The sequence below is a fragment of the Anabas testudineus genome, chromosome 17, assembly GCF_900324465.2.
Source record: "Anabas testudineus chromosome 17, fAnaTes1.2, whole genome shotgun sequence".
Taxonomy (NCBI): domain Eukaryota; kingdom Metazoa; phylum Chordata; class Actinopteri; order Anabantiformes; family Anabantidae; genus Anabas; species Anabas testudineus.
The window spans coordinates 18,553,408-18,581,188 of NC_046626.1; the positions used below are offsets into that span (position 1 = coordinate 18,553,408).

General features: G+C 39.9%; 1 protein-coding gene across 1 annotated transcript in view; it reads left to right on the forward strand.

Annotated features, from left to right (window-relative positions):
• lig1 (ligase I, DNA, ATP-dependent) overlaps positions 1-27,781 on the forward strand; it is a 43,544-nt gene that overhangs the window by 10,745 nt on the left and 5,018 nt on the right. Inside the window, exons 8-24 of the mRNA XM_026374551.1 lie at positions 977-1,063; positions 2,743-2,799; positions 3,560-3,618; positions 4,124-4,237; positions 4,405-4,571; positions 4,961-5,037; positions 5,235-5,326; positions 6,523-6,622; positions 6,838-6,923; positions 7,859-7,974; positions 10,758-10,853; positions 15,212-15,322; positions 17,755-17,826; positions 19,718-19,862; positions 20,510-20,592; positions 21,298-21,450; positions 24,836-24,889. Of these exons, the coding sequence (XP_026230336.1) occupies positions 977-1,063; positions 2,743-2,799; positions 3,560-3,618; positions 4,124-4,237; positions 4,405-4,571; positions 4,961-5,037; positions 5,235-5,326; positions 6,523-6,622; positions 6,838-6,923; positions 7,859-7,974; positions 10,758-10,853; positions 15,212-15,322; positions 17,755-17,826; positions 19,718-19,862; positions 20,510-20,592; positions 21,298-21,450; positions 24,836-24,889 (1,669 nt within the window). The remainder of the gene's footprint in view (positions 1-976; positions 1,064-2,742; positions 2,800-3,559; positions 3,619-4,123; positions 4,238-4,404; positions 4,572-4,960; positions 5,038-5,234; positions 5,327-6,522; positions 6,623-6,837; positions 6,924-7,858; positions 7,975-10,757; positions 10,854-15,211; positions 15,323-17,754; positions 17,827-19,717; positions 19,863-20,509; positions 20,593-21,297; positions 21,451-24,835; positions 24,890-27,781) is intronic.

The window sequence follows — 27,781 nt, forward strand, 5'->3', positions numbered from 1 at the left end:
GTTTTAATTAATGTAGCATGTGTTTGTGTTTCTGCATGTGATGGTTGAGTGGGTGAATGATTGAATTGTTATGTGCGTAGTGTTTATGTGTAATTTGTTCTCAGGTCTCTGTTACAAAAGAGATCTTGAGCTCAATGAGATTTCCTGATTAAATAAAGCTTAACTAACTAATTAATAAATCCAACACACAGTTGTTCTGCTCCATATGTCAGGTCAGACCACAGTAATATTGTAAACATCTTTGTCACATTGTCCCTTTGTGCATTTGGATGCATATTCAGATGTAGATCCATATTTTTATGCATTTTCTGTTGATAAAGATGAAGCTTCTGCAGCCTCTGTAGACATGTATATTTGTAAAGTGCTCAAACAATATATTTTGTCTATTATGAGTATAACTATAATTTTATTAAGAGGCAGATTAGATAACAGGTAAACAAAGTGCAGCAGCCACCACTTATTACTGCTTTGTCATTTTGAGGTCATGTTAACTGTTCCATTCACAGACTATTTTTAGCTCCAGAAGAGAGGAAATGTATTTTTCATTCTCCTATTTATTTTTCATCACTGCCTTGTGTGCGGCAGTGGAGGAGTGATAGGCATGGCATGCAAAGGAAAGTTCACAGCTCCTTGTAATTAATTCAGATGGTGATATTTTGTTTTGATCCTAGTGTGAGGAAAAGAAACAATTAGCATATGTTGTATGTTACTGCAGTAAAAGTATTATTCACTTTTTATACATTTTGACTTTTGCTTTTGCTTTTTGCATAAATAAATGATTATATAACATTATTGACAGATGTTTGTGCAGAAATGTGCTTTTATTAAATGCTACATGGAACTTTTCTTAGTACGTCATGTTGCTATTGCTATTGTTGTTTCTATCATGTTGCTATTGCTGTTATTTCTTTGGTTATGAAATTTACTGAGTTGATTATACACTAAATTCTTGTCTAAAACATGTGTTCTTCCTCAGCGAGTCAACGTCAGGACAAACAGACTACGATCCATCCAGGTCAGGCTATCATCCTGTGGACCACGCCTGCTGGAAGCAGGGCCAGAAGTATGTCAAGCCTTATTATACCTGCATCACTCACATCTCATGTCACACAAGTGATAGAAAAAAAATTGATGGATGGTTCCCTGTAGTTGTGGAACTTATTTTACATACTAGTTGTACATGTGTTTTTAGTTTTTAACATTAACAAAAAGTATGCAAGTAGCCCCTCCACTGTTTGTGACTGACTTGCATACCTAATTTAACCTTGTGAACACTAGATATTTTGGACAAAAAAAAGGGAGAAAGACAGGAATAAAAGAAAACAGAGGGAGGGGGAGACACAAAGAAGAGGAAGCATGCAGCGTGATCAGCCACCCGCTGCATCAAGTAGACGTGATGAGACTTTTATGCAATCCAGAAGGGGATTCCAGATGGTGTAAGAAGTTTGTAGAGAGTCCTTTTGTGGAGTTATTTTCTCAAGCTTGATGCAGTTCAGTACTCCTTTGATCCAACCTTCAAATTTAGGAGCTAAAACCATATTCTGTCCCAATGTAATAAGGTCCCTGCCTGCTATAGCAGTGCATCACAGGTAATACCATAAATTTCCAAGTAGAGACATATGAACTTATAGGAATAATAGTATTTGTTTAACCAGGCAGTTGTAAAGTGTTATTTTACTCCACATGTTTGGGAAAGAATTTCACTGGCAGTTAAGTTTATTTTCATCCCGTAGAGGGGAATATGCAGCTGTCAGTGCATGTGCCTACCACAGACCATTATTTCAAAGTGCTGTCATGTGATTATCATGGATTAAGCCAGTTCTGGTAATTACTAAGCTACAGATGCCATTGTGGACAGAGACTACAGTGGCACCTAATTCACACCTTTTCTGTGTCAATATTTGTTTTCACCTCCACTTGTGCCTGTCAAATGAAGACAGAAAGGTCCCTTCTGAATTAGTCCACCAAACAGTCAAGATTTGAGATGTAAGCTTTCCACCCAACAGTGATGACAGCTGTCATTGTTTTTTTGTTTTTCTTTTTTTCATTCTGAGCCAAACTGGAGCAGAAATCATCCAGTTTTTCTCTGTGCAGCTTTCCTGAGTTAAATATTAAATTCTGGAGAAATAAAATTTTGAGGCCATTCTGACTTCTGAAAAATCATGACATTTTACAGCAAGGCCATAGTGCAAGACTTTCTTATATCAGATGAAGGTCTGCTCCTAAACAGTATAAGCTAACGAATCCGTCACTGACTTGGCTTTCAGATGCTTTTCTATAATTAAATAAACCTTTTTCCTCTTAAATTGTGTCATATTGCAAAGAAAACCCATATGCTTCTTCAAATGGAGATAAAAAACAGACACTTATTGTTTTATTTATATCCAAGACTCAAGTGTTTTGAATATTTACAATGCATTTAAATCCCACAGTTCATCTGAACAAAGCTCTGCAGAAAATTCTCTTTTTGGAGGCTTCTGGTCTTTAAAAGAAAAAGGATGGTCTCTTTACCATATGGAGCATAATAGATTTTCTTTTTAAATATCCACCACGGCAGCTCTGACCTTTAATCCTCCTCCCTGTTGCTTTCATTGAGTTTTGATAACCAAGAATCAAAGCTAATTCTACTGTTGCACTAATTGCTAGCTGCCCCGAACAGCTGAGTCAGCTAATCACTGTGAATGTAAAGGTCTGTCAGTGTGGATGCCTCGCCTGCTTAACTACATGCTCATCATTCTCCAGAGTGCCGTACTTGGCAGTGGCTCGCACCTTTGAGAAGATTGAAGAGGACTCTGGCAGGTAAGAGCTCCATATGGAGGAAAAGTGTGTGTTTTTTTTAAATCCCAGATTGAGGTAAACACCATTTGGGAGGAAGTGATAGCTACTCTACAAAGGATATACGTATATAAAAGCATTTTAGCAAATTACCACCCAGGCTTCCTGCTGGGATTTTTGGGAGTATAATTAGAGAAGTGTGTTTCAGCCAGGGAAAGTAAGAAAATTGGATTAGTTTTCTGGAGAGGCTAAGGAACATGAAGACATTTCACAAATATGTCAGCTTCTAGGAATGTTCAAGAATAAGTTTTAACAACTTTTTTCACACTTTGGTTTAATTAAATGTGTGTATTTTCAGCTTCCCTGCAACAGACTTGGAAACCTGATGACTTATTTTACACCTCTTCAGCAAAATAATGAGTAGCAACCAGCCAAGATACAGTTTCTTTTTTTTCTTTTTTTTTTTTTTTGTGTGAAGCAAATGCATGTGATTTGTAACTTAAGTCTGCCGCTAATAAATTGAAAGCACCTTTACAGACTCTGTTCTTATCTTCTGAGAATATTGAATGACAAATGTTCCGGTAATGACTTGTATTTTTCCCACCCACTGCAGTTGATGTATAGCATTTCATAAATGAACTGTTCATCTGCCTCTCGAGCTTCCATTTCCGATTAAAACCTCCAGACAAATCTCATTTCCCACCTCCCAGTATTTACAGGATAGCTTTAAAATTCATTTAACTCTCTTTCCTTGTCTCAAAGCAATCCCTTTGTCATTTCCTAGGCTGAGAAACATTGAGACGCTGTCGAACCTGTTTCGCTCCGTGCTGCTGCTCTCTCCAGGTAAATGGTATTTTATCTCTCCCATAATGCATGCTGATGTAGCTACACAGGCAGCTGGCTCCCAGCCACTCTATCAAGGCGATGATGCTGTAGCCAGGTTGCACATAAAAGTGGAAGAATGAGTCAGTTCATTGGTGTGTGTGTGTGTGTAAGCATGTGAGGTTCCAATGTAGTGCATATATTTGTGTTGATGTGTGTGTGTGTATATTTTGAGTGTCTGAGCCCCTGTGTTTTTGACTGGTGTTGCGTTGGTGGTTGAGTCTTGAGAGTTTAGTACCGTGTCTGTATGCCTCGTTTGTGTGTATGCTACATCTATGTGTGTCTATCCATGTGTCCTTGTGTGTGTGTGTGTGTGTGTGTGTGTGTGTGTGTGTTGTTGTTGTTGTTGTTGTTGCTGTTGCTGTTGCTGTTGTTGTTTTGGACTGTGTTGTGCTCTGTACCCTTGTGTCTTGTGTTTTTCTCCTTGCGTCTGTGTTTTGTGTAATAAAATGTTTTCTTTTTCCAGATGACCTGCTGTGCTGTGTGTACCTGTGTTTGAACCAGCTGGGTCCTGCCTACCTGGGGATGGAGCTTGGCGTTGGAGAGACAGTGCTAATGAAAGCTGTTGCTCAAGCAACTGGTAATAGGTGCACACACACACACACACACCCACACACACACATAAATATAACCACTGTAGCACCCAAACACTTGCTTGTGCATTCCCAACCTACCTGCTAAGGCCACTCTTCTGTGCTCATTAGCCAGCCAGGCGGCTGCTATTTACCACCTCGCTCTTGTTTCCAGGACGACAATTGGACAAAATCAAAGCAGAGGCGCAGGAAAAAGGAGATTTGGGCCTAGTGGCCGAGAGTTCCCGAAGCAACCAACGCATGATGTTCCAGCCGGCCAGTCTGACAGCAGGGGGCGTGTTCAGGAAATTGAAGGAAATTGCCAGCATGAGTGGGAACTCGGTGAGCCATGGAATAATGTTTTCATTAGAGGAAAGCAGGCTTGGGAAAATATTGCTTTCACTCTATTTGCCTCTCAGTTCTGGGTTCATAGATGGAAAAGAAAAGAAACATTAATGTGATTGCATATAGTAGGAAGTATTAGTTTATTTACTTCACAGGGAAAAGGGTGATTTCTCTGCCTTTGAATAATTTGTCACCTGCCTGGAATCTCTCAAGCAATTAGTTTCCTTTCCCTCCCATTTGCTACTGGGCTGTGTTTTTCTATTTTTTTTTTTTGTATCACTGTGGATTGAACATGGAGTTTGTACTCGCTAGTGACCTCGGTCTTTTTGCATTCTGTCTCTTCTCGCTTTTCTTCTGTGAATCTCAATTTCTTCCCTCCGCCTCAGGCCATGAATAAGAAAATCGACATCATCAAAGGCCTCTTTGTGGCATGCCGCTTCTCGGAGGCCCGCTACATAGTCAGGTAAAATAACACTCTCCCTCTGTCACACGCGCGGCAGGTGCCTGCATATATGTGTGTGGCCACAGGCAATTATATGCACGTATCCATGTATGTAGACACAGACATTGCTGTACCTTCATACTTCCATGTGTGTTTGTTCAAGCAGCATAGGCACCAGGTATAAACACTGACTGCAGTTGGTCTTGTGGCTTTGACAGGTCCCTGGCTGGGAAGCTGAGGATTGGCCTGGCTGAGCAGAGTATCCTTTCAGCACTGAGCCAAGCTGTGTGCCTCACCCCACCTGGACAAGGTAGTTAATTTAGTAATTTTAAAAGATAAAAATAAATAATAATAATAATAATCAAGCACCCTGATGTATATTGAATTAGGTTTTGCTAGCTGTATCATTCCCGCATTCCTAACGTAGCTGGGATATTCACAAACCTTGCACTGTGCAAAAACATTTTAAAACATGAAGCTTCAGGTGTTAAACGATGTGTGTATGCAGACAAGTACACGTTGAATTTGTTGAACATGTACTGCTGAAGCCTCATGTTAGCTCCAGATAAACTTTGGAATATATTTTTGCACAGACTGGAGACTGTGCATCTTTCCCCACCTTTGGAAAGGTTTAGTTTCCTTAACGAGATGTTCCTGATACTTGTGGAGTGATGGAATTATCCCTCAGGAAACGGAAGAAATAATGTAACTGGGAGGTTCCACTAAAGCAAGGGAGGTTGAGGTGTCAGAACACTTAATAACAGGTTTTATTTAAAGAAGACTTATTAAAGCAGTGTTAAAATATGCTTTTGCACATTTAAAACAGTAGCAAATGTTATACTTAAAAAAGCACTAAGTGTAAATGTGATCAGATATGTTTCTTATACGCATGTTGGATAAAACAGGAAGAAAATACATAGTTCTGAGGTATGTGCGTCTGTGTATGAAGTTACCACAGATCTCATCAGTATGTTGCTGAAGTTATTACTTTCAGGTGGATGTTTTGACAGCTTATCTCTCACCAGGGCTTTCACCACTGATCTGACCTGCTCCAAATTAAATACATTCATTCCTCACTTATTAGTATTCGTGCTTTATTCTCCACTGAAGGTATGCTTTAATAAGAGTCAATTAGACCAGAGGCTTGGTGGGGAAATTTGCATTGATCTGTGGCTGCTCTGGAAATGTGTTTTTTTTTTTTTTTACTATTATTTAGTCAGGCAGGTCAAATAAGAGGTAGGCTGAAGTCAGTTTGTACAATTCAATCATTAATTTGTATTCAGTTGTATTTAAAATATATAGTATGTGACTGAAGCTCTGAGTTGAGTATATCCAGTGTAGAAAACACTGAGCTTCAGCACTACACAGGTAATTGCTCTGTATATTTCCTGGCCTTTGAAATGCCTCTGAACTTTTCTCGTTCGGTCTGTTTGTTCGGTCATAGAAATGTTCAAACCATTACACGGATCTGTTTGAAATGCATTTTTTTTTCTTCCTTCCGTGTAGGTTTCCCTCCTGCTGTGATTGATGCAGGGAAGGGGATGAGTGCTGAGAGCAGGCGGGCCTGGATCGAAGAGAAGAGCCTCATTCTCAAACAGACTTACTGGTAACTGAAGCCTAAACCAACCCCATTGTTTCACTCTGCAGTCTCTACTCGGTGCCACTACAGTGCCTCATCCCCCTTAAGCCCTGTCCCTTATTCTCCTTCACTTATTTGGCTCTCTTTCATTTTGGATGATATTGATTTTTGTATTCTCTTTTGTTTTTCTTTCCAAACTCCCTGCCTCATCTCCCACTCACTCCATGTGCTCTTCCGTCCAGCGAGATGCCCAATTACGATGTCCTCATCCCTGTTCTGCTAAAAGAGGGCATAGACCAGCTACCCAATCACTGCAAGCTCACTCCAGGTACGCAGCCAATCATAAAGCAGAGAGGTTATTCAACCCACAATAGTGACTGGTGTGCGTTTATTGATCCATTTAGTGGAGATGAGTCAGTTATTTTAGTTGAGTCATTTATCAGAGGAAGATAAAAGATAGTGCTAAACTAAGGATTAACTCCCAATTACACTGTTGTCAGGCTATTTGTGATACAGAGCTTTGGCATCAAGGTGGGAAATTAATACCAGCCACCATCTGAACGCCACTAAATTGGGAAACCAAATTGGCTGTTGTTGGTTAGTTAGACAAATCTAGCTGCTACTTTGGCAGGCAAACAATCATTATTCACAGGGTTGCTCTGTTCTAAAATGCAGGATAGTTAAAAGAGCTAGTGAATGTTTGGCACCAGCCAGTTTGGACAAAACATTACTGTCCTGTCATAACTGGCTCCGTGCTCTGTGAGCTGCAGTTATAGGAAATAGTTTGGTATATTTCATTATATCACTCCTCTGCCGCAGTAGAAGCTTTACTTAGCAGTGCACTGCCTACGGGGATGTTAGTCAGAGAACTTTCATATTAGGGCCAAATGAGAATGCAAACAACAAATTTCAACTGTGTTTTTTTATTATTATTATTATTTTTTACAGAAACAGTTGTGGGTGTGATGCTGATGTGTCATTGAAGCTAATTTCACAGCTACTGTTTTTTTTTTTTTTAACTGATCCCAGACTTGCCTCACTCTCATAACCTGGAGGCCTGTTGTGCACGAGCCTCACCTTCCCCTTCTGTCATACACGCACCAGACAGCGGCAAATGAAAAGAACTTCTCTTAGGCCAACTCACTCTTAGTTTCTCACCTGTTTAATCATGAAAAATGCATGATTTTAACATCGGTTGCTTGGCCTCCTGCTGTTTTTAGCTGTTTACTTACCCACTTCCTCTTGCCATCCTTCTTCTCCCAGGTGTACCGCTGAGACCCATGTTGGCTCATCCCACCAAAGGTGTCGGCGAGGTGATGAAGAAGTTTGACGAGGCTGCGTTCACCTGCGAGTACAAGTACGACGGAGAGCGTGCACAGGTGTGTGTGTGTGTGAGAGTGGTGTGCGCATGTATGTGGCAAAGTGACAGAGTGCAACTGTTTGTTTTTCTTGCGTTTGGCAGCAAACATATGCCGGCTGAATTTTGTATGCATATACCTTTTGGCTATGTTCTTTGAAAGAGGTATTGCTGTTCTGTGGCTTCATGCTACGTGTTCACTTGACTGTGCGCACACACATGTGGTGTTTAGTGCACAATGTTTGTGTGTGACACGCTGTGCCAATTCTTTTAAGATAAACAGTAGTGCTGCTTTTTTTCTGGGCCTGTAGGGTGTGCAAGCTACTTTTGCCATTGTGGACCAGGGAGAAGGAAGGGGGGTGTTAGAGAGCAGGGAGGAAAGAGGCTAGAGACAGACAAGTCGAGACACAAAAGAGGAGTGGCAGACGAACATGAAGACACAACAGGAGACAGCAGTGGGAATGAGGAAATTTCGAGAGAGAGACACACATAGCAAGAGAGAGATTGTAATGTAAACCCCTCCAGCTGTATTGTTAATTTTGGACAGTCATGCCAATAAAGTGCCTTTGAACTGAGTTGAATTGAGAAGGAGAGACGACCAGGGAGAGAGAAATGAAAACAGAGAGAGGGAGGATGAAGACAGAGCGAGCAGACCCTATGACGTCCTCTTTTCCTTTCTCTGTAAAATTTTCTCTCTGTCTTTCTCTATGTCGTCTCACTGCAGTGGACTTTACCTGAAACAACCAGCAGAGGGACTCACGGTTCATCACTCAGTTAAACAACTCCCACTGTGTGCATGTGTACAAGATATTGTAAATGAGTGTGTCTGTGTTCAAATTTGGTGAATATCTATTTGAAAGTATTTGTGTTGTAATTGATTAATCCAAATAACTGTGTACGTATTAATAGAAGCTCATTTCCAGGGTAATCAGGCAAAGGAGTGGCTGTGGGTGTATTTATTTCTGGTTTGTTTATTGGAGACAATGCACATAGATCAACTGGAAAAAATGAACTTTACATAGGGAGAGTCTTCAGCAAAATATCAAAAATGCATTGTAATGTAAAGTACTTACCTGTTATTTTTAACATTTAATCCGTCAATTACCTTTTTTTTAACACTAATTAACAGCAAAATAATAAAAATGAAATGTATTGCTACGTAATAATATAAAACCAAAATATCAACTCGATTTAGTGGCTCTACCTTTGGCAGCAGTTACAGCAGAGTACATCAAGATCAGATTTGGACACTGCAATTTTCTCCCATTTTTTGCAGAACGACTCAGGCTGTGTCATTCTGCATGGGGACCGTGAGCCTTTTTCAAGTCCCGCCACAAATTCTCAATTGGATTGAGGTCAGAGCTCTGACTCGGCCGCAGAACATCAAAATTGTTGTTTTTGAAACCATTTGTGCATAGCTTTGACTGGAGGCATGGGTTCATTGTGCTTCTGGAAAACAAAAATTCTCCCAAGTCACAGTTCTCTGGCAGAGTGCACCAGGGTTTCCTCTATGATTTCCCCGTATTTTACTGCATTTATTTTACCCTCTAGCTACGTAAGCCTTTCAGGGCTGAGAAGCATCTCCACAACATGATGCTGCTACCACCATGCTGCACAGACACCGCTGGTGTTTCTGTGATGATGTGCAGCGTTTGGTTTGCACCAAACATCGCATTAAGTCTGATGACCAAAATGCTCAGTTTTAGTCTCAACAGACCATCAAGCCTTCATGTAGTTAAATTCAGAGTCTCCCACATGCCCTCTGGCAATATCTAGCTGAGATTTAATGAGGCTTTTTCCTCTTTGCCACTATCTCATAAAGCTTCAACTGGTGAAGAACCCATGCAACAGTTATTTCACAGTTTCTCCATCTCAGCTGCAGAAACTCGAAACTCCTTCAGAGGAGTCACTGGTGTCTTCGCGGTCTTCCTCTATAGTCTTGCAGGGTCACGGCCTGGTGTAGACAGAGTTACACATTTGCCATAGACTTTTAATTTCTTAATATATAACTATACTCCAAAGGATATTTTTAAATTCAGTGACTTGGGTATTTTCTTGTATCCATCCCCCAACTTGGAGCTGCTTGTTCTTTTCTCTTCATTGATCAGTGGGAAGAAAGCCAGATTAAATCAACCATGATTCATTGTAGTAAAAAAAAAAAAAAAAACTCAAATAATACAAAAGGATCCAAAAAATATGGCAAAATGACCAAGAAAATACTGCAGATGGCCAAAAACAGACACAGAATCTATTTTAAAAAGTCTAAAACTGTTAAATCTACAGCTGAGTGGTCTATTACATGTCTGAGCTCAGGGACCCTTTGGTGCATGGCATCAAGTAGTGTTGGATAGTTGTGTGTAGTTGATGTGTAATTATTAATGAGGCGCAGCTTATAATAGCTGCTGAAAGAACAGTAAAAAGTGATTGGTCTAATGAAGGTTTGATTGTTGGGAAGTTCGTTTTATTTAGTCCAATATCGCTAATCACAAGGTTAGATTAGCCAATAACTTCTGCAGTGTTTTTTATGACATAGACTCACAGGAGCACAGCTGTAACCAATAACCGGTATGTGTAGAACTTCTTCTACATGTAAATGTCCAACAGTTAACTGTGTTTTTACTCTCTCAAACCATTGCATTCATTATTCACACATCCATCTGTCAAGCATAATCAGCACATCCTAGCTGCTACCTTCAGTATTTTCATTTTCACCAGATTTTCAAACAAGACCAGTTTGACATCATTTTTAAACACGTGTGACTGTTTGATTTATTCAATTTTCTTTCTTTTCTTTTGTCCCCACAGATTCACATTTTAGAGAGTGGTGAAGTTCGAATATTCAGCCGCAACCAAGAAGACAACACCAGCAAATACCCCGATATCATCTCTCGCATTCCCAAGGTAAAAAGCTCAGAGAGCTGCAGCTCAGCCCCTGGGACACCGTAGAGTCTTATGTGAGCTGTGATTGTCAAATGAGGGCTTTTGCAGCAGTGTGGATAACAACTGCACACATTTATCTTGCTCACTCCGAGTTTCATTTTGCTGCTTTTTCCTCAACCTATCTCTCATCTGTCTGGTTTCCATGTGCCCACTCATCCTCTCTGCCTCTGTCTGTCTCAGTTTGAAAGCCCTCTTTCAAAGTTTATTTGTTCTTTTGCTTGTCCTTAACCCTTTGTTTTCCTCTTGTCCTTCTTCAGTCCTCCACACTGACCACTGACCATTCAGTTTCCTTGCTTTTGCATTCAGAGAGCCATCCATCGAAGGATGGAAATCAGAAATAATCTTGTTATAAAACGTAATCTCTCCAGTAGATGTCAAAATAGATATTCATTTAAATTAAGGGCTACAGCTGTGGGCTGGCTTGCCAAATTAGCAAGAATCTGCTTGCATGGGGGGGGAGAGAGAGAGAGAGAGAGAGAGAGATCACCAGTACCTGAAGCTTTGGCAGCTGGCCTGGGGTTATCTGAGCACGCTCACTACCTCATCACCCGCTAAGTATGTTTTTTTACTTTACTGAGGAACTGTGGTGAAGTACCGAATAAAGCTATATCAGTTGGCTCTCTCTCTACTCTCTGTCATTCCTCATTCACGGTTCACTGTTTTCAATTCAAATAAACAGCTACGATTGAAACAGCATGAATATACAAGAAATCCCCGATTGGTGTGTACTAATCGGAGCAGGTTATTGAATCAGATAAAGTGTCAGAGTCGTCAGGGAATATCACCAGTGGGGTTCCTTTTGCTAGATTTTATTAAGACATAGTTGTGGATTTGAATTCATAAGAACCAGGTGCTTCTTTCCTTCACTGACTGATGTTGTCTTAAAAACAAAGCAAGAGCTGCAGTGGTTGCTTTCTCAAAACAAATTCAGGGAACAGGCAGCAACCCCAGTGGTTACAAACGCCAAGAGTCACCACACGTCATGATCATTTATGTGGAAGAGAACTGACAAACTTTTTATAAACAACCTGTTTCACATAATGATTAGAAAGCCTTTTTGTATGTATATGTTTTCATGTCAAACCTACAGAATCCTTTGTGGAATTCACATTTATTACGACTTACTGTGAGAACTTCTGTGAGCCGACAGACAAACCAGCGGAGAAAACCCAAATAACAAAGTGCTGCGTTTTCATTCATCACACAGTCTTTGCAATTTTACAGAAATGATTTATCTCAGTATTGCATTTGGACATTTCCTGTTGGCTTGCATGATTTTTTTTTGAGATAAGCAATCAGACCCTGAATCTAATTTTTGGGAACGGATGCGTCTCGCTGGAAGGTGTTTGTCACATCAAGGTTGTCATGAATTAAATCCCACGCTAAGATTAGATTTTACAATAGTCCCACTGAGCTATCTGTTAACTCTGTTAAGTCATTTTCAAAAAATGACAGTAGGCAGGAAGGTTTCAGCTGCAGGTTAAAGCAGAACAACCAGCATGCAACCGGTTGACAAGTGGCTTCAAGTAGGCCATTTTTTTCAGTTTAGTGTGTTTTTATCCTGCTGCTGTGACCTCGCAGCAGGGGATCACTCATCTAACCACACTGTTGTGGTTCTACTTGGTAGCAGAGCTGCAGGGGACCGATCTCCAAGCTCGAACTCGAGCTGTCTTGTGTTAAACTGGACTAAACATTCAAGCAGCTGTGCCGGGCATTAGGGAGACAGTTCTGTTTTTCAAGCCCGTGCTCAGCTCTCTGTACCTTTTTGTGGCTTCTAACTGAATCTCTCTGATTTTTAAATTTAGTTTTCACTCCAGTGCTTCCGTTTGTTCTTTCAGACATATTTTATTGTTTCCTGATTGCTTGTGCACTTCTATTAAAGCTGAATCACACTGCCACTTTCATAAACTGAACATCTCCTGCTGCTTCACATTACAAACCTTAAACTGGTAGAGTCCACCCTGGAACTACTACCCACTACGTAAAAATGCCTTAAAACAACTTTTTAAAACTCTTTCCAATGGCAAACCGTCAGGGGGTTTTTGTTGTGAAGGAGCTAGGGGACATTAAGCTACCTTCATGGTCCTACAGCAACGTGTCTACACAACAAGATGCTGTATTACTTGGCAACATTTGGTCAGTAGATCAGTTGTAATTGTTGCAGGGAGGAAAATAAAATATTACAAATGAACATTTATTGTAAGATAGAACAGTATATTTTATTTATTACTGTTCTGTAGAATAACAATAGCTCTGACCTGAGTGTTTGTCTGTTTTGCTTTGTGCTAACACAGTACACTTTACCACCATCCACTACACACTGTACAATCATTTCAAATGCTAAATGTCCCTCCTTTAATTTTTCCCTCAGTAACTCAGTATTTCACACGACACCTTCCCTCTTGTGTTTCTCTTTTACTGGCTTTCATTTCTGCCCCCCCACCCCCCCCCCCCCATAATTTTAAAAGCTACACTGCTCTTTGTCTCCCACTCTCACCTCCCTGCTCTCTCTCTCCGTCCAGTTGTCTCTTTCACACGACTCTGTCTAATCACTCCTCTCCTTTCTTCTTCACTGATGATATCCTGTTCGTTCCCTCACTTCTTAATGCTCTCTTCACCTCTCCTCTTTCTCTCTTCCACTCTTGCCTTATTCATCCCTTCCTCTCATCTTTTTTTCTGCGCTTTGATACAGCCTCTCTGTAATTTCACTTTTTTGGTCTGTCTCTCTGCATCTCATATTGTTCCCCTCTTACCACTTTCTCCCTCTACCCTCCGACATATAGTATTCACTTCATGTTTCCTCATCTGTGGATGCTCCTGTCTGCTGTCTTCTCTCACCTTTTGTTTATTTCCTTCAGTTCCTCTTTATTCTGCTCTTCCTTCTCACAATTTCTCTTTCATATACTTTCCCCCCACACATCTCCCTTCCCTTTTAAACAACTTCTCTGTTTTTTTACTGACTTCTCTATCTAAACTGTAGAGTTTTAGATGAGAAAACAAATTATCAGAGTAAAACTTTCGGGTGTTTTATTTACATGTTGCAGCAACAGTGCAGAATTTGTTTCTATGCCTGAAATAATTTTTCCTGCGTCTATGTAAATTATATTTAATTTACTTGCGCTGTGAAAACACATTAGTTGTCTGAATTAAGCTTTTATCTCAGATGTAGATATCTTAAATTATAATTTGCATCTCCTGTCCTGACATAATGTTGTCATGGCAGCATGTGTGTGTCAACAAATTCTTGCAAAAACAATAAATGAACAATGCCTGAGTGAAACTTCACACCATCCTGCATGGAGGAGATGGTCTGATTAGATTTTACAGCACCTTGCTGCATTATTTTGCATATTAATGAGGGAAAACTCATTTTCCTGAAGCTACCATGGTGCCTTAATGCTTTAAATTATGAATTAATATAAATGCATTAACACATTAATATTAATATAAATACATGAATTTGTAATTAATGCATTACTTAGCCTAATGACCTTATGAGGATATTAACTATGCTTGAGAATGTTTCCAAACAATCTGTTATATCTAATGTGTCTCTTGTCTTACCTGGGATTGGCTTTCTCTAATCACCATTCACATTTTACTCACTGGTCAGCTTTTGCACTGGTTCAGGTTGTGAATTTGAACATCTAAATCAAGCAGAAAGCAATAGATTAAACTTTGCACACAGGATTTAGTAGTTTAGGTTACTAGCAGCCACTGCCCTTAAGCTAGGTCCACGGCTTAAATCAGTACTTCTCGTTTACAGGGAAAATAACTCTCAGCTTCCAAAGCCTTTTACTTTATACTGAAATAAAAACACAAACTGCGAAACAGTGCTAAATGTTTCAAGTGAAGCATTTGGCTTCATGGCACAGCGTTGGCGTCCGACCAAAAGTTACCAGTCAAGTGGAAGAGATGGTTGGAACAGACATGGCTACACAGGAGTAGAGATAACTGTAGGGCAGAAATAAATGTTAATGCGTTGACTTCCAAAGCATTTGGTGACAAATTGAGGGCAGCTGCAGGTCCTGCATATGTCTTCATTTTGATTGCCTGTATTCATGCCTTTACAAAGCTCCAAGTTAGGCCTTGTATTGAGTTTGAATCTTTTAAGTTTGTTGGATTTACTTCACTGAAACTTTCAGACTGTCCTGTATTTGCTACAGCAGATGTTGCTTACACACAGACGGGCAAATAACGTCATCTGGCTTTTTTTTTTTCTTATCTCGAGAACCCCTCTATCTCTCTCATCTCTGAGTACAATCTCATTATGTTTGATCTAATTCCCTTTTGCTGTGCCTTCATCATTTTGTTCACAGGTGAAGAAGGACTCTGTGGTTTCCTGCGTGCTGGATTCAGAGGCAGTTGCCTGGGATCGTGAGAAGAAACAGATCCAACCATTTCAGGTCCTCACCACCCGCAAGAGAAAGGTATGAGTCGAACGGAATGTAATAAGATAAAAGAAAAAAATACTCGCAGTGTCATAAAGGTAGATAGGAGGAGATGATGAGAGAAGAGAAAAGGTTGAAGAGAGAAAACAAGACAGAGATGAGGACCAGTAGGTAGAGGAGAGCTAGATAATAGAGTGAAATGATCCGGCAGACTGAGGGAGATGGACAGAGAAAGAGCAGACAGAAAGAGGGAGAGATTGATAAGTACGAGACAGACGAGTCAAATGGATCGAGGAGAGAGGGGGTGGGTGTGAGATTGCAAATGTCAGCAAGGTGTTTTTTCAGTTTTGATCAGAATAATGGCCTCTTTCCACCACACCAATCACATTAGAGTGAAACTGCTCCCTTTACCCTGTCTTTCCCCATGCATGATGCCATTCTTGTAAATTAGGAAAAGGAGAAGTGAGAGTGCAAATGTGAAGAATGTGATAATGAAAATGGCTGAAAATGATTATCGTGATGCTTTTTTGCTGGATACTGTTACCACCACTATGAAATTATGATTATTTGTAATGATGCTTTGATGCACAAACTGATTGTACTGCCCTTCTGGCATAACAACATCTCAACTCTTTTAACATCATGAGCATTCTTGCTGAAATGAAATATTTCAGATGAGATGAAACCCAATACGGACTAATTGTACACCATTAATGAGCGGAGGGGAGAGTAATGAGGGAGTGAAAAGCAGAATAAAGGAGGAGACGGATAAATCAGGAGAGAAATCTCTCAGGTTTGAAGACTGCAGAGGTTTTATTTTAAACACTGCAGTTTAATTTTGTATTCTACTTATGGAGAAACGCATTTCGAAAAATTCTGACCACTCTTTGTAAAATCAAACTTAGCATAATAAAGGTGCACATACATAGCACTGAATACCAATAGGTTACACCACATGCACTTATTCGAAAATATGATTTGTTAGTACCCAGAAACTGCCTGGTGCACTTAAAGCAGTGGCTAATGTTATTTATTGTAAAGCATATTTATAGTGAAGCATAAAATAATTAATATATATTTCATAAAAACAAGGACTAAATGGCCCCATATTTGTGAATGGAAGTGTACATTTACTCCCCAAACTGCGGTAAAACCAAACAAAGCTAGTTGAAAATTAGTGAAGGCGCCCTTTACTTCAATCAATCCATGTTTCTTTACAACACGATTTCTTCTTTCCTGCCTTTGTTGAGGTGTTTTTATGCTTATATTAGTCTTATTATATCAGCTTATATCTTCTTATTGTTATATCGGCCGATATTGTAGTGTTCAGCTGTGGCCTCACTACCTACTGGAGGTACCAGTTGCAAGAAAAAGTATGTGATCACGTGGAGTTTTGCATGAATTGGTCATAAAATGTGCTCTGATCTTCTAAGTCACAACAATAGAAAAACACAGTCTGCTTAAAATAATACTACACAAACATTATATGAACATAACATGTAAACATTCACAGTGCAGTGTGGAGCATTTTAAGACCAATTCAAAACTCCACATAATCCCAAAGGGTTCACATACTTTTTCTTGCAACTGTAGGTCATAGCTGGACCCTGCTGGACCCTGGCTGCAGCCTGCCTGTGCCTTGTACCTTCTAAGTTTATTCTTATTTTTATTTTTTATAAAAGCAGCTGCCAAATTACTAAATGTAATGTAAATGTAATGCTTCATGGCATGATTAGTGGAATAGTACACCAGTCAGAACACCGCCTGGTGGTTTTAATTTTGTAGAGGACAGGACTCAGCATGGGCACGCTGACTGGTTTGCTGCTACGCAGCCACATTAAAGCCACCAGGTGGTGTTAATATTGTGGCTTATCAGAGTAGATCATATCAATTACTGGCATTTTATATATATATATATATATATATATATATAGCAAATCATTGGCCTACAGCTAATAGCTAGGAAGGAATACGTTGGTAATAGATTTACAAATAGATGGTGCAAACCAATCCTAGAAATTCAATATTGCTTCAGTGCAGTTATAGAAAAGTCGTGAACTTTTGCTACATGGCCACGGTGGAAACCGTGTAATAGGGCAGACTGGAGGGTGCATAGATTGACAGGAGTAAACAAGAGCAGAATAAACAGGATGAGGTGCTGCAGAGGTGAGAGTAGGAGATGGAAAAGTAGAAGAGGTTAGTGAAGTGAGCCAAGGAGCAGGAAGTAATACGCTGGGAGTGGGGGATGAACACAACAAGTAGGTGTAATGCTGTTAAAGGGTAGAGAGATGATGGGAAGGTGTGGTGGTGGTGGGTAACTTTCAAGATCAGTGGGAGAGAAATCAAAGAGCTCTTTGTAACAAGTCCCAAGGTTGGATGTAGCGATTTGTGAATAAGATGCGTCTATTTGCATATTTTTGTCAGGGGAAAAATATTTAAATATATGTATGTGTGTTGATGCTTCCCCGCAGGACGTGGATGCCTCTGAGATCAAAGTCCAAGTGTGTGTGTACGCCTTTGACCTCCTCTATCTCAACGGCGAGGTAAGACCTGGTGATGATGAGGAAAACATTACCCAGAGAAATCTCTCAGCGCTCATGTCGCCATTTAAAACCAGCTTGTGTGTGCATGTTTATTGTTTGCGAGCGTGCCCACATGCTCGTCACCCTGTCGAGATGCCAGCAACATCCCTGAATGCCAATGATGGTGCTACTGGAGGCCGTAACTAGATAATGATTTTAACACTCATTGTAATTCCAGTGGAGTGTGTCTGAGTGTGTGCGTCTGTCTGAGACTGTCTCGGAGTCTGTGTGCGAGAAGACTCAGTGCCTTCCTGAGACTGTGGGTGTGTGTGTGTGTGTGTGTGTGTGTGTGTGTGTGTGTGTGTGTGCTGTGGGTGGTAATTGTGACTGTGTGTGGGTTTGAGTGGGTACATTTCAATCCAAATAATGTTCTTTTTTTTTTTTTTTTTTTTAAATAACATTTCCTAAAAGTCAGCTGAAGAAAATGCTAATGAGTGAATGTTTCCATCAACTAATGTTATGAGATTTCCCAAGTGAACGGAAACAAAATTGTATAATTAAAAGAGCACAAGTAAGTCTTAAGTTGTGCCATTTCACTGCTGCATCCTACCTAATACGGCATTTATGTAAATTCTGTGAATTAATTTGTCTCTATTCACACATGCTTTGTCTGTGTTTTGTTATTATTAATATTATTATCCTGGCTGTTACACCTTTATATTTATTTATTCGGTAATTTTAATTGTTTATTTCTCCTTTGTACAAATTGGGAATGTCCAGTTCCCTGCACACTGCAGAATGCAACACTGCTAACCGTCTATGGTTGTACTGTGAGGATAAAAATACACCTATCAGATAACTGCCCGATAAGGCTCAAACCAACCACGGATGACGCCAAGGTTATGTCCTTTCTTTAGGTTTAATACCCGGAGAAGTTCACCACACACTCACAACGCACATGTTGTTTAAGGTGAATTATGATATTTATACAAGAAACAGATATAACTAATAATTAAATACATAATAAATCACATTGAATTGATGTTTATTTTGGCAACATGACCATTAAGGCAACACACTTGTATGACATGCATCAAAACTCATGCAGCCAATGTTGTCTGTGTAAGCGGTGGTGTCTTGATTTATGTCACCATGTCAGAACATGCCACTGTCTGTTTTCCTTTTCCCAGCAGTGACACACATCAGCTCTCCAGAATCTTATGTAATATCATGACTGTTCTCTCTGTCTGTATAATGTTAAATACTCCTGAAGCCTAATTGTTGTCAAAAACATTTTAGTGCGGTGGATTTGGATTTATAACTATGAATATAATCTTGGCTTTTGCCCTGGCTGCTCAATAAGGACATGATCCCTCACATAAACATGCAAATGGTGCTATTTAGAAGCACGACCAAGCAGTTTTAATTTTTTGTCATTATGTTAGATGAGTTTTTGTCAGTGCTGCATCTGTACTGCTGGGAATTAAGCCAGAAGAAGAAAGCCATGCAATGTCATTGTCAAATGGAAACAAATGCATCCTCCGACTGTAGTACATCACCTTTTCTTCAACACTGTTTGTGTGTTCCTATTGTTCAACAAATGTTGATTTGTTGCCATTTAATACATTTTAAGGCCATAATGCCCTGAAAACTTCAGCAGGTGATTAGAAACAACATATTGCTTGTGCTAGGTTGCTGCAACTTTGATGTGTGTGTACAAAGCTGCCGTGACTGTGTACCTGTGTGTATACTCTGAGACTGTGTGTGTGTTTCTATGTGGGTAGTCTTTGGGATGGCATTTCATTCCTGTCACTGTAATGCTACAAGCGATGAAGAGGAAACTGTTGTAATGGCACACAGTTTTTGCCATTTGTAATAACGTGTATGTGTGTGTGTGTGTGTGTGTGTGTAGTCCCTGGTGCGACAGCCGTTGTGTCGGCGTCGAGCTCTGCTGAAAGAAAGCTTCTCAGAGGTGGAGGGAGAGTTTCTGTTTGCCCGATCCATCGACTCTGACAACACCGACACCATTGCCGAGTTCCTGGAGCAGTCTGTCCGAGGTGTGTGTGTGTTTGTGTGTGTGTGTGTGTGTGAGAGGGAGATGGAGAATGACTTTCCTACTTGTTTGCCTTCTTGCTTCTTGTTTTTTGTGTCTTGGTCTTTTCGTGTGTGTACTAACTGTGTACTTGTTTCCTTTCCCGCTGTCCCTGCGTGTCTTCAACCTATTTGTGTGTGGGTGTGTTGCGTGAAACTTTCATTTCATTTGTTCCTTTGCCTGCTGCCTTCATGTGTAAATTGTGCAAGCGATGTGTGTTGTAGTTGTGCTTTTGGTTTCCCTGCCTGCAGTCTCTTCCTTGGGCCTGGATGTGAGTGGTATTATTGTGTGTTTGTACATGACCTGTGAGTTGTGTAATTGAGTTTTCTTGTGTTGTCTGACTCTGTATATAAGAAAGAACATCAAACTATGATTCCCTATGTGTATTGTGTGAATATGAGCTGCTAGTGTCCTTGTCTACTGTCTCTTTGTGTCCTGAACCTGTGTGTGAACCTTTGTGCATGTGTTTGTGTGTTTCTCAAAAGGAGACAAAGACCTGCCATGTATCTGAAAGATAATCTGTTCATTTCCTCTTTGCACAACCAGAATCGTGTTTTGATATATTAGTGTGTGTGTGTGTGTGTGTGTGTGTGTGTACGCGCGCGCATGTAGACTCCTGTGAGGGACTCATGGTGAAGACTCTGGAGAAGGATGCCACCTATGAAATTGCCAAGCGCTCCCATAACTGGCTAAAGGTGTGTGTTATGTGGTTGAGTGGCTCAGCATTATGACACAGTAATAACTTACTCTTTTCACACAATTACACACACACACACACACACACACACACACACACACTCACTGACCACAATTAACACTTAGTTCTGACATAGATAGAAAGTCACTGTACAATATGCCAAACAGTTTTGCCGTATCACCATTTTTTCTTAAGGTATTCTTATATATAGAAACATTAAAGTGAAAAAAATCAATTATCTTTCAGTGGAGGAGTTTGAGTCCCATTCAGCTAAGGTGTAAGAAATGTCTAGTAATGATAACAATAAAGAACATTGCTTCGTGTTAGAGTAACACTTCCCACACGTCTCAGTTAATCACAATCTGTGGTTCAAACATTTTCACCCAAACTAAAAGTTCTGGAGGACTAGAAGATTCTTAAGACTATTAGCTTGTCAGCAACGTAACGCAGCAGCCGAGGCCTCTGACAGTTCACACTGTTGATAAATGACATTTAATTGTGCCCCCTGGCTTTTAATTTACACAAAGAAAATTGGTACCTTTTGGGAGCCATAACTGATTCGATTTTGTTAATAATGAGATGCATTTTTCAACTCCAGTTATAGCCATCATCAGATATATTATATATATATTTATTTATTTATTTATTTCTACCTCGGTGTGCTATGACATGCTGTATTACACACTGTTGTCCTTTCCCACAGTTGAAGAAGGACTACCTGGAGGGGGTAGGTGACACAGTCGATCTTTGTGTGATCGGTGCCTACCTGGGGAAAGGCAAGAGAACAGGCACGTACGGGGGCTTCCTGCTGGCCTGCTATGATGACGAAAATGAAGAGTTCCAGTCCGTCTGCAAGGTACGTGTGTGTTCAGTGCCTGTTTAACAGGGGTGCAGTCATGCATCAGCTATTGTGCTCATGGTTCATCTTACTGGAAACACATTTTGAACCAAAATGGCCAATGAAAGCAGAAAAGTTCAAATGTATTCATCTTGAAGTTTAAAATATGTGGATTAGATTAATGGGTATAACCATGTCTTAGTCATTACAGTACTTTATCTTATAATGGCAATTTTTCTGTATTTGGAAATAATAATAATAAAACAGCTTTTTTTTCCCAAGCAGGTCCATATCTACATAAACCCATGACAATAACCTTAATATCTCAGTCCAGATGGTCTAATATTTTAGGGATGTATCTCCATATCTTTTCAATCAGCAGTTGAATCCTACACTTCAAAATGTTAACTTATGTAAATTAATTTTTAACAATTACATTTTTTTATATATAGTCTATATTTCTATGCTGCTAATAGACTGGAGTTCAGTGTTTTCTGTGTACACCTATTTGTGATGTATATGTGTGGGTGTGTGTGGGTGGGTGGGTATGCAGTTGGTTGTTTGTGTGTTTGTGCGTGTGTGTGTGTTGTGTGTGTGTGTGTGTGTGTGTGTGTGTGTGTGTGTGTGTGTGTGTGTGTGTGTGTGATTCCTTTTGAACTGTCACTTTTTACCCTGAAGTCTGAGTTGGATGAAAATCTGTATGTCTACAAGTGTATGTGCAGGCGTGACTGGATGCTTCATAGGATCTAGGTGGTAAGCATGTATTGAAGCATGCGTGACCTCCTGAGCGTGTCTGTGTCTGAGATAATGAGAGCTTGAACCAGATGGAGTATTACTTGACAACAACAGAAATTCTGTCTCTTCTCTGACCTGCAAAAACCTTTCATCTCCATTTTTTTTTTTCTTCTGCCACTTTTATGTTTTTAACCACGGAAAAGGGATTTATTGAGGAGCAAGCTCACACCTTTTTTTTTTTTTTAAAACCAGTACCACTCACTTTCTTTACACACTTTCACACCTGGGAGCTTGTCGGTACGGCACTTTGCTGTTTGGCCACTGAGCAGCTTTACTTGACCTGGATGTTAAAGTGGCCATTAGATTACTATGTTAACTTTTCAAGCAGTAAAGGTGGTTTTCTCCTCCTGTCCACAGTATTTCTTTTATAAACAAAATCTCACTAGAGAATGTTTTCACACATAAGATTATGTGAGTTTAAATGGCATAAAATAAGACCGTTCTTACTGTGAAAAATGTCAAAGAACAAATCCGGTCTTTTGTCTTATTGATTTTCATATTCTTTTTCTTTTACTTGTATAGCTGCTAGCTCCAGTGTTTCAGATAGTTGATCAGTGCAGCAGTTTTATTATATATGGCCTGCATTTTCTAAACTTTGACATCTCTAACTCTAAACAAATGCTGATTGAGCTGCAGAATAGGAAAAATTTGGCTACAGCCGTAAAGGCTGCACCTCCCACATGCATAGCAATTTTAGTAATGTATAAAAAAACTAAACAGAAGCTCACTGAGGCTAAATCAGTTTATTTCATAATTAACTGTCAGACTGATTGATTTTTCAGCACTTGGCATGATTCATACTTCTGCAAACAAACATTGTGGATATTGCAAGCAATGTCATTCATTTATCTTGGCCTTTTTAACAATAAATGGTGCATGAAGGAAAAGTGTTGGTGACACAGTCACAGTGTCACAGTTAAAGACTTCACTGAGCCAGTAGATAATGTGTTTTTATATATATATATATTTTTTTTTTTTTTGTCTTATCACAAAATATATCTAAACATATTACTTAGACATTGTAGTACATCTGATCTCACACAGATCCATTTTGAAATTAAAATATAAAGGAGGTTATCTCCCCAGATAAGTGGATTCAGTTGCACTCTCTTCACAGAGAAGGATTTTACTACTGTAGCAGCAGTGGTTTGAATGCTCTGTCTCTGTCCACACAAGACATGTTCAGTCACAGTATTAGCAGGTCAACCATGTGTAAACTGGAAGAAATTTGACTTTAATTGTGCTTAAGGGCATCAATATGAGCATACAATTCAGGTACAGCACAAGCTCATAAGTCTATGTAGATGCCAGCATCCTGCCAGCTGGGCAGTTAAAGCTGGGTGTCTTCTGTCTGCAGCTTTCACTTTTCCTGCACGTTCCATGTCGTCTTTCCATCTCTCTTTCACTTATCAATGTCAGCGATAAAACAAAGGCAGAAATCCATAAAAATAATCTTGTTGTCCTTGACATTGTAAATTTTGGCGAAGCCTCCGTTTAAGAGGCGCCACTGTAGCTGAAAGCAGAATTTGACCCATATTTCCATTTCCCAAATGTAATCTCACACATACATCCTGCTATATACATTGTGCTGAAATGTCCTTGAGTGAGACACAAGTCCAGAACAGATATAGGAGCAGTGAGTCAAATATAAGTCAAATCACAATCTCCGTAAAGCTTATTAGTATGAACTGACCTCTGAAGACGTAAGGTTAATTCAGCTGCTTAAATCTAACATGCGCCTCACTAACAATGACAGCGACGCTGGTCAGAATTGAGGAAAGGATGAATGCGACCAAGTAGAGGTCCTTGAAGGCAGCCTGCTCTAGATTGCACACACCCTGAGACTGGGGCAATGGTTCCCCCATCTGCATGACAATCATGGCCTAGACAACGCTGTAGAGGCTTCAAAACAAGTCTCTGACTGTCTTTGAGTGTACCAGCCAAAGCCTAGACTTAAACCGAAAGAATGTCTGTGGAGAGACATGAAGATGATGGTTCACACCCTTCCCATCCAGTCTGACCATGTCTGAGAGAATCTAGGGAGGCAGAATGGTGTTGCTGTACTGTAATTGCTGTCACAGGGGCTGATTTAAGGGTCTGAATACTTTCCCCTTGTTGCTGTGTTAAAGCATGCACTGCAATGTAAACAGACATGTTAATTACATAATGGAGTTTGACTAGGCTGTCCCACAGTTTGGCCTCTAGATATAGATTAAACTCAAAGTATAAAGGTACCCTGTCTAAACCTTATTGTGGTGAGTGCAGCCTTAGGAGCATAAAGCTTCTTTTGGACACCTGCAGAATACTTCTGTCAGCTGCTAAATGCTATATTTGCATCATGTACCAGCCTTTTTTCTTCTCTTTCTGTGCATATCACTTCGCTAGGTGATTCCCGTGTGTCAGCGGGTTCAGGTCTTTTAAGAGGTGACTTGATGCTTCGGGCGAAGCAGTTAGACAAGGCACACGTGGGGTAGGTGGGGGATTTGCTTGCTGTGCTGCGCGCTGCTGTTTGCTGCCAAATGTCTTCTGTCTCGCCACGAGAGAATACGTGTATGGGTATATCTGTGGGTGTGTGTGTGTCTTTCTCATCTCCTTTCGTCTTTTTCAGATCGGGACAGGCTTCAAGGATGAAGATCTGGAGCAGCATTATAAGTTCTTAAAGGTAAAGTAGCGTGACATGACTGTTCGCAACTCAACACTTGTTTTTGAAGCATTGATGCCATTTTTTGAAAAACACAGCTTCATCTTTTAACGTTCTGCAGCTGCAGGTACTCAAACAGAATTAGTTATTTTTGGAGGTTAATGGATCCAGAAAGAGTGTAGCAGAGGTCCTCGATGCCCTTTTCTTGTGCAAATAGTCATTTTTCATCTAAGTCTTAATTCACTCAACCTTTTCAGTTATAATGGAGAGCCAAGTGACGCTGTCCAGTGAGCATATATACTCGAAAAATATGTACCACATACTGTGATCGTTAAAATCCAAATTAATCAGCTTTTGCTGATCATGCCTTTCCCTATTGGCTTGCCCACATGTCGTCTACTGTTCTTACTTTAAATTACACACATTAACATGCACATTTTTTAACTTGGTCTGTGTTTGGAAATATTGAGCAGAGATCATGAACTACTTCTGTGCATTTGGAATAACTGTGCGGGCGTGCTCTGACGTTGGGGATTTAATTGCTTTTTCAATTTACATTTGAAGAGGTTCGTTCCACAGCAGCAGCATTTGAAGAAATTGACAACCGCCCTCTGAAAATGATAGCTGTTGTGAGAGTAGGAATTCATTTGAATACCCTGTTGACTTTATCAGCTAAATTTAGACCTTTAATAGAAATAAGAACAGAAGCTTTTTAAAAGGCTGCCATCTGTTTATAAGAGTGACAAATTGTTAGATAAAACTGCCTTTACAAACCTAGTACACTCTGGTGTTCTGTAGCAAAATAATCTTAAAGTAATATTTTAAAGGTTTAAGGGTTTAGAGTCAGTGGTGCAAAGTGCTGCACGGTGCAGAATTCAAGTGAAATAGTGATTGAGAAGGCGTTTTAACCTATTTTTTTTCCTCTGTAGACCAATACAGGCTATACTGTAGTGCTTTGTAATGAAGCCCTCCATCTGAAAGTGATGGATGGTGAATTAAGGCGAGTCGTGTAGCTTTGGTTGCAGTGCTGCAGGCCGATGGGACTCCAGACAGGGAGACGATTGGCTCTGTTCACACTCCTCTGGGTGGCGAGGTGCAGTGCTGTAACGAGGGACCCACTGATCCTTTTTTCTGTCTAGATTTATACTCTGATATTTGAACTGAAGATTCTGGCCAGTTCAGCTCTTAAGCTTGTGCTTCTTTTTACTTTTTCTCCTCATAGCTGCATAGCTCCTGTGTGGAACTGATGGAGTTGTTCTTTTTGTGTATGCGGTAGCACGGAGCTGGAACTACACTGAAACAATTAGACTAATCAATTGACAGAAAATTATCCTGCAGCTGTTCTGATGGTTAATTAATTGTTTACTCAAAAACAACGAGTTTATTATAATTGATAGAAAAGCAGTCCAAAATAATGGCCCTGGTTATTCCTCATGCCTGTTCTTGGACAAGACACTGCAACCTCATAGTAGCACCATCATCGATGTGCAGCTGTCTGTGACAATGCCAAAACCCATTTGGTACATCTGAACCCTGATGTACAAATCACCACCATTTAATACAATAAGTTTAGCCCAGAAATAGTAAAAGCCATTAAACTGGAAATAAATAAATAAATACCATGTTTGACTAATTAAACTTGAAAGTCAGCTCTACATTTTAGAACCAACTGCAACAAAAGTCACTGCACATTAGTATGATTATTAGTGAGAGTCCCATTTGATCCAAACTATTTCATTTTGGTCTAATCTGACCAATGATTTTGCTGTCAATATTCATCAGGCTTCTTTTCTGGTGAAGGTTAATCTTGCAGTCTTTGTTTGTCGTTCTGTAGAGCTGGACTTCATGCACTGCCCTGAAACTCCACTTTCTAATTGTTCTAATTGTTTTTGTGCTAACTGAGAGGTACAAACTTGTTTTTCTGTTTTTTTTTTTTAATGCATAAATGCAACTCCATTCTGGCTTGTCTTTGTTAGTGTACTGAGGATCTTGCACACTCTCCCCTCTTTATCAAATTTCACAATCTGGTTTTCACCTTGATCAGTCAAATCATTACCGTGCAGAACCATATCGCCTCAGTCACATGCAAGCTTAAATCTGAGAAAACTGCATTGTTCGTAGTCTATTTTCTAACGTTCTCCATGCACTTACCCTTAATTGGAAATTAGAATGAGTGCCTTTGTTACCATGGCAACAGGTAAAGCCTTGCAACTGTTTTATTGCATTATGGTTTGTGACCCGTATTGTGAATGTAGTTAATTTTTATGTTAATGTCGGCTTTATGAGCCCTGCTACATGCCAGCATGAAGGAGTGGTCCTTTAAGTCCTCACATCAACTATTTCATAGATAGATTTTGCTGTGTTGACTTAGAGAAACTCAGCCCTCCTTGATGTTCCAGTTTTGATGAAAAGACACTCCTGTATGCGAAACTCCTCCTGAAACTCCTGTACTCTAATTCCGAACTATAAATGGTGCCACAGCCAGCACAAAAACTGTGTGCTTCCCGCAGCAACAACACCTGCACTTGATTGTAATTACTCTGCATAAATAAGTCTCATTACATATGCCGTCAACATGAATTCTTCACCCAGTGCTTGGAGGTGTAAACACACTCAAATCAACACAAATAGTTTGATAAAACTGAAACAGCTCCTACGCATCCACCTTTTCAGGCTTGTCTGAAGTGCAATTATAATATTTTATTTCTTGTTTGTCGTATTTTGTCTCCACGAAGACACAAAACTAGCCTGGATTGGTTACATTTAACTCATACCTGACCTGTATAATAAAGTATATAACTGAGAAGCCCCACGTTAGAGCCTCAATAGAACTCGTGTATGTCAGCAGCAGTGGTTTATAAGACTCTACACGCCTACCAGCTCTCTCAGTGAAACTCATTCTGCAAAAAGAGT